This window comes from Equus caballus, chromosome 28 (genome assembly GCF_041296265.1).
Source record: "Equus caballus isolate H_3958 breed thoroughbred chromosome 28, TB-T2T, whole genome shotgun sequence".
Classification (NCBI taxonomy): Eukaryota; Metazoa; Chordata; class Mammalia; order Perissodactyla; family Equidae; genus Equus; species Equus caballus.
The window spans coordinates 13,992,352-14,000,132 of record NC_091711.1 but is presented as its reverse complement, the minus strand read 5'-3'; the positions used below and the strand labels follow the sequence as shown (position 1 = coordinate 14,000,132).

The window sequence follows — 7,781 nt, the reverse complement described above, 5'->3', positions numbered from 1 at the left end:
TTTTTTCTCATTTCCCTGTACATTTCTTAAAATTCTTTCTTTTCTATGGAATATTCTTGTCCTTCTAACAATCTTACTGATTTTTATGTAGCATTCTGTCAACTCATAATGGGAAGAAATGAAAGAAAATAATGATATAATATACTTTGATATGTTTTGGTCTAAAAAAAGGCATATATGATGTTTCTCTGTAAAGATTTTAGGTTTAGAAAATAAAATTCAAATTGCTTTGTACTCCAATAAAATATTACTTTTCAACCTAAAAGGAAAAACAACAGTGACTTCATTGAATGTTTGATTTTTGCATTACTGTCTGAAAAATAATGAATTGACAGAATAGTAGGGTAAGTATCAAACTACTGGGCCCCTGTTCTGTTCTCTGATTTATTGCTTCAAATGAAAAAAAACGTCTCTTCTACTCTATATGCGGTATTTAAGTAATGGTTAAAAAACATTCTGATGAAGAACCATATTAAATTCTCATTTTGCTGTCTTTACTGAAGAACTGTGTATAGAGACACAAAGAAGAAATGTCCCCATCTGGTGGTAAAAACATTGAACTTTGGACAGATACCTAGAGCCCGAGAGTGGAAACGAGAAACACTTGGAGACATTGTGTTCCATGTGATGAAAGTGCTCTCGTTTCAGTGATAACAAACACTCTTAAAATGACCACTTTTTTCTAGGCTAAAAGTAGAAAAGGTTAGTTATTAGAACAGTAAATATTAGAACTGCAACCCAAGGGGGCCAAGGGCATTAGGGAGTGAAGAAAGAAATAGCATAAATGCGGACCTGGCCAGCTGCCTGTGGCTCATTTCAGCCAGCAGTTTTGTTTATTATGCAAAATACTGCAGCCTAAAACGATGCGCCTCTTTTCCTAGATGTGTTGGTGTGGAGCAATGATCGAGTTATTCGCTGGATACAAGCAATCGGACTTCGAGAATATGCGAATAATATTCTTGAAAGCGGTGTGCATGGCTCACTTATAGCCCTGGATGAGAACTTTGACTACAGCAGCTTAGCTTTATTACTACAGATTCCAACCCAGAACACCCAGGCAAGCCCCTTTGTTCTGTAGTTGCACTGTCCTAGTTTATATAACAGCAAACTAAACTTTTAGGAAAAGAAAAATTGACTTTGTATTCATGATTCCTTACGAGAATTAGTTCAACCTTTGAAATACGTCACTAGGGCTTTAATTTCAAGCTACTGGATTTCTAGCCAAAACAAAATCATAAAATTAAGCAGGAAGACACTTAGACATTATGTGGTCCACCCTCCCACATGAATGCCAGATTCCCCTAAACAATATCCCTGACAGATGGCCTTCAGTCTCTGCCTCTCTGAGAGGCAGCCATTTCTATTTACATGTCTGAATTATACAGACACTTAGCATTGAGTATGCCATTGATTCCAAAATCTAGACAATTATTTGAATCACCAGGGCTCCTTAAAAATTTAAAATAAAACCTGCAACCTACATCACAGGCCTAAGAAATGAGATATCAAGAAACAAGGTACAGGAATCCTAATTATCTAGTTTCCCCAAATGATGATCATTGGTCAGGTTTAACTACCTGCTTAGAGTGGATAAAAATTTGGCAGTCTAACTTCACTCTTTATTTTGTTTTTATATATCTCAAAGTTTGTATAAAATATTCACTTAGAATAAGGTCATAAAGAGAGGTCAAAGCCCCTTGACCTCAGACATTTATGTGAGGCTTTCTCTCTGCTGTCCACAGACTATAGAAAATTGCCCTACCTTGTCCTTATAGCTAAAATTTACAATGGCTTGTAGACTTGGAGAACTAAAAACTTAAGACCCCATAAATAAAACAGGGTTTGTAATGCTTTCTCAGATAAATATAAGGTCTATGATTTTTAAAATGAAATGTGACTTCAGTGACAGTAACTGTAATTTGATATCAACAGGCAAGACAGATTCTTGAAAGGGAATACAATAACCTCCTGGCTCTAGGGACTGAACGGCGACTGGATGAAGTAAGTCCTTATCTCTCATGCAAAAGGGAGCCTAGCAAATACAAAACAGCTTTCAAGGAATGTGCTCAGAAATAAATCAGATGTTTGTTCTATTGATAGAATCTAGAATTTTCCCCAGTATTGTTCTTAAATATTAAATTCTATTACTCACTTGATTTCTGAAAGAACTTTATGAATTACTATTATCATATCTGCAGTTAGAAATGATTAGAAGTAATTCAAAAACAGACTTTTTTATGATCCCTGACTACAAAATAATGTTGAGCAACATTTTTTTAAAAAATTATAAGCAATGATAACACTAATCCCGATAAATTCAGTTTTTTAATAAGAAATGTGCTTATTTTTTAAATATCAGTATATCTTCACAGGAAATTTTAGGATATTAAAATGAAGAGAAAACATGCTTTCAATCAATAGGAAGCTTTTCATTATTTTAGATATCATTATTGAGTTTTCCCTAAAAACAGATGAATAACATTTTAACAGTCATAGAATTTGAAAGCTACATTGAAAGTAAGAATCTTTAGACATAATCTATGCATATTTAAATAATTTGGAAAATAATAAACATCAAAGTGGCCTCCTGAGATGAAGGAATACAAGGGATGTTAGCAACCTCTGGGCTTTGATAGACACTGTGGACTCTAATCGTCCTTCTGAGTTTTTACAAGGCCTTTCTGGAAGAAAAGGGAAAGGAACTGAGTATGAAGTAGAAAATACAGAGATGTATAATTCTGTATTGCAAACTGCAGCTGTTTCTTGGCTATAAAGAAAAGCTGATTAAAAGGTTTTGTGAATGAACTCAGCAAATCCTAAAATGAGGCAGTAATTCCACATTCAAATGGGCAGGGCAGATGATCTTCATGTTATAAAATCCTGATGTCCTTTGTGGAGGAGGTTATAGACACATCAACTCTACAGTCTTGACCTCAGCTAACTTCCTATAAATCCATACTCCTGTCCAATCAGGATAATGATTAATATTTTTAAAGCAAGTTAATACTAAACTGATTTGTGTGTGTGTGTGAGGAAGCCCAGAGCTAACACCTGTTGCCAGTGTTCCTCTTTTTGCTCGAGGAAGATTGTCACTAACATCTGTGCCAATCTTTCTCTATTTTATGTGGGATGCCACCTCAGTATGGCTTGATGAGTGGTGCCAAGTCTGCACCCAGGATCCAAACCTGCGAACCCCAGTGCGCTGAGGCGGAGCGTGCAAATTTAACCACCATGCCACCAGGCTGGCCCCCTAACTGATTTTAATTTGATAAGTTGTTTGATAATCTTTTTAATCCTTATTCTTAATTGTTCAATAAAAATAATCAATATCAACCCATATACACTTTTAAATACAATTATTCTCTTTGCTTAAAAGTTGCAAAAGGAGTTTTAATAAAAATTATTAAAGACTTGTCATACTGCTACATTCTAAACTGTGGATTGGCCTGAAGGAGCTGTCCGGATAGAGACACAAGCCTCTGTGAGTCCCATGTGACCATCTACCTTCAAAATATGCTGCCTCTTTTCCTTATTATTAACAACACAGCATATGATTTTACCGTTCAAATCCTCTAGTCTCTTTTGTCCTAGTTTTTCGTTTGTTTCTGTGTTTTGTTGAGTATGAACAAAAATAGCTAAGCAACTTGCCCAGAACCAGAGGAGACTTGTTTCTGGCGCTGATCACATTCAGATTCTACTGAAATAATCTGAGAAGTGCTCATGTGCTCCTACAGCCTTTGACTTCAGTTAAGAGGGTATCTTTAGCCTCATCTCATAGAAACTTACTCCAGTGATGTCGCTTCCATTAATTGTCTGCAGTTACACTATGTTGAAAGAGCAGAAGTGAGAAATCATGATTTAAATTCTTGGTCTACTGTCTCATTTTTGAGCTCTTAACTCATACAATATTGGAGTTGTATATTCCTACAGTGTAGTGTAGTGTTCTGTAGAACTGAAGGATGTTTATGTTTATACCACAACCTCTCCAAGATTCAAGGAGTCAGGCCACAAGTGTGAAATTCTGCTTCTTTTCCACATTTATAAATGTTTGCAGGTCTAGGGCAATGTAAACTCCATCAAACATCTCTTAAACTGTAAAATGATTACTAAATATAATCAAAATTTAGATATTGATAATAAGGATTCTAAAAGAACAATGGATATATATAATTTCATAAATGATTTTAGTTTTTCCAGATTGGCTGTGAATGTTACTGAATTAAATTAGCAGTCTATGATGAAGAATACCTTATAATGTTACTCACTTGTAACAGTGATAAGTTGAACTGAGTATTGATCTATTATTCTATATGCCAAATGAAGTCACCTGAGCTGGTAGGGTCAACCACACATACTTGGCTATAACTTCAGAGAATAGACAGTCCTTCCCTAGATGAGAAACTTAGTAATATAAAAAGATAAGATCTATATGGAATGATTAATATTTTCCTTAGAATTAGATACAAAGAATAATATTAGTTAAATGCTAAATTACATACTGCTGCTTACCAATTTAAAGAAAATAATTGTATCTGTGCAGGTGCTTTGTGCATGCACAGAGAGGGGAAAGATTATATCATTACGATATAATGGAATCAGAGACCAGAATTGCATTTGTAAAACACCAACCAGAGTTACACTATGGTTTTAGTAGCATCTAAAGAGCACATGTATTTATTAAAAAGATGGTATCCAGGCTGCACAAGTTTTTCAACAAATTACAAGTTAATTTTATATTAGCTGAAATCTAATAAATGACAAATTTAGAGTTTCTTACACAAAATATAGCTATAGTATCCCATATAGCCAGGCTCTACCAAATAGTGATTTTTCCGTAACATATGTCTCTTGTAAACATAAAATTCATGCAATAGTTATTCACGTGTGTGAGTCAAATGCACTTTTTTTTAACTAAACATTCTTTTTAACTAAGTATATCATCTCATACCATAAAAGCAGTTGGCATAAAGTGCAACAAAGTATATCTAACATTCTTTTCAGAAAAACTTTGGGATTTTACTTTTGGGTTTTCAAAGATGTCTACTCTTATAGATGACAAATCTTAGATTTGAAATCATAGGAAAATTTTTATAAAAAACATTTCTGTATGAAATCTCCTGCATGCTCTTTGTGGAATCAATAGAATTCTCAAAATAAAGCATAATATTCCAGGTTATGGAATATTGTGGATATTATGGAATATTATGGAATACTTTACAGACAATGTAAATAATCAATGTCACATGTTTCTAAGCACACAGTGTTAAGCATAGACTAGTTTACTTGTTTTCATTACATCGAATTATAACTCTGTACTGGCAGAGTGATGACAAGAATTTCAGGCGTGGGTCGACCTGGAGAAGGCAGTTTCCTCCCCGTGAAGTACATGGAATCAGCATGATGCCTGGGTCCTCAGAAACATTACCGGCTGGATTTAGGTTAACCACAACATCTGGGCAGTCAAGGAAAATGGCAACGGATGGTACAGTGGTTTTGCATTTCTGCTTATAAAGTAAAAAGCTTGTTCAGCAAATGCTAATGTCCTTCTCTGACCTTGCATTCCTTTCTGAAATGGATTCTTTTCTTGTGTTTTGCTCTGCTTGAAGTTTACTTTGCTTTCATCAGACCAGACTCTTTTGTACACTGCTAATGCATGAACTCATGGCACTCTATTCACATTTAAAAATAATTTATAATATCCTCAAAAGGACAATTTTGGCTAATGTCCACATCTAGGAAGAACAATAAGCATTTGCATGACTTGTGTTTCTTTACTCTTCCATTCCCGAAGTACATAATTTATTTAGTTAGAGGTTGGATTTGGACTAAAGGTCCTTAGTAAATGGAAATTAACTCCACTGTCACCATACATGTTTGAATATTGCAAGTTTTGTATTTCATCTTAGAAACTCAAATTCATCAGATATTTTTACCTCTGACCAAGGCAGAAGGCCTTAAATAAACAAGCACAACCATGAGAAGAGAATTAAACAAACACAAAACCAATAGTAATTTCCCAATCAGTATTTCCTTCTGTGGACATTAGACTCGTGTTATACTTCACAAAGGAAAACAGCCCTTCTGGAGGGGAGACAACTTTGACATAGTAGTCACAAAGTTATTTCTGTTTGTTAGGCATTAAAAAAATAGTCCCACTCTTTTATTAAGACGATCACCTAGAATCATTATTTCTTTTCAAGGTTATAGCTATCATGACTCTTAAAATTAGTTCCAGTATAAACCATGATCTTTGATCTATGTTTCTCCTAACTTGTTAATATTATGGAACATGTTAGCAAAATTCATGAGGAATTTAACATGATGAAGATTAGTGTAGAAGCTCTTCAATACTTGGAGGGGAAAGAAATGCACCACAGCGAATTCTCTAAGAGCAACCTTTGCTTTCAAAAACAGAAGCACCCTGGGGAGCTGCTCTCATTACAGATTACATCTAAGGAGGAATACACAACAACTGGAAAGCTCAGCTGAATCACAATGGAATAAATTTTCATTAGTAACTTGGTCTAGAGAAAAGGAGTATGAGTGGCTTATATCCGAGAGAAAGAAGGTTCAATATCTTCAGGATCCCTTTTTGCAGGGAAAAGAAATCTTTCTCATCTGAAACTTTGTACTCAATCATCTCAGTCCCTCTAAAGCCCTTTTCTCCATTTGCAGTTGCTTCATCAAGACTGCAGAGGTTAGACAACTCCACTGTTCGCACATACTCATGTTGACAAGCCACTCAAAGGAGGCAGCACTGACTTGCTGTGAGTAGTTTTCCTTGGCTGACAAAAAAGAAACCATCAAAAAAAGGGAAGCTACATAGCCTAGTAAATATACATGATACGCCAGTATGGCCTAGCAGTACAGAAGTGAGATAAACCCTTCGAATTGCTAGAGGGTGGAGAAGGAGTTCTCATCCTGTAAGAGGATCTAAGATGTCCTATCACTGTTTGTCTGCTCTGCTTTAAGGTCTGTCTGTTGGAGGCCTGTCATTATCTTATTACCTACCAATGGGATGCTACCATATGGTCTTCTACTTTTTAGTAGCATTTTATATTGACACACATGGCATTTTATTGATGAGAGTTTGGCACTTACAGAATGACCCACTTTTAAGTGAGTATTTTACATAGGAGAAGCTGAAATAGGCAGAAAGTGATTCTAGTAGGTACACAAATAGTGGCAGAGACAGGAAAAGGATTTGGAGGTGATTTCATATTAAAAACCAAAGTATAAGTAGTGTTTTTAACTCTTGGTATGTTTTCATCAATGTGATTTATATTTGAAAACAAATATGAATTTTAAGTATCTGGGGCTTATAGCGTGTGAACAAAGTGAAATTACTTTATAAGAATGGCAGACAGGACTAACAAGAAACCTTGATATATAATCATAAGATATAAGGCATTTGTATTTAGAGAAATTCTAGTTGATGGAATCTATTTCCAAATCCATATAAAAATGGAGTTTTCTTGAAAAAGTCTTAGAAAACTGTGGTTTCCTAGATTATAAATGTCAAGTGCTCATAAATCTTTTTCTCACCTAAAACCATGCTTTAAAACCAAGATATTCTACCATTTACAATAAATATTTTGGAAAAAAACTTTCTATAGCAATATTTAGAACCAAATGTATGCACAGGCATGGGGAGAGGAAGTAGTTATAGGCAGAGGAACAGCTCATCTTGTGCTGTTTATTCATTGCCTTGAACTAAAAGCTCCACGCAATTTATAGTCGGTCTTTGGGGCCTATTATGGGAGCTGGTATGCTGCCTTATT

General features: G+C 35.0%; 1 protein-coding gene across 50 annotated transcripts in view; it reads left to right on the top strand.

Annotated features, from left to right (window-relative positions):
- Positions 1-7,781, top strand: part of PPFIA2 (PTPRF interacting protein alpha 2) — a 451,986-nt gene that overhangs the window by 441,812 nt on the left and 2,393 nt on the right. For 26 of the 50 annotated variants that reach the window (XM_070253923.1, XM_070253920.1, XM_070253907.1 and 23 more), the window contains 3 exons: positions 882-1,057; positions 1,933-2,001; positions 5,323-5,482. In XM_070253923.1, the coding sequence (XP_070110024.1) occupies positions 882-1,057; positions 1,933-2,001; positions 5,323-5,482 (405 nt within the window). Of the gene's footprint in view, positions 1-881; positions 1,058-1,932; positions 2,002-5,322; positions 5,483-6,675; positions 6,768-7,781 lie in introns of all 50 variants that reach the window. The other 24 variants (XM_070253915.1, XM_070253918.1, XM_070253919.1 and 21 more) reach the window with 1 other exon arrangement.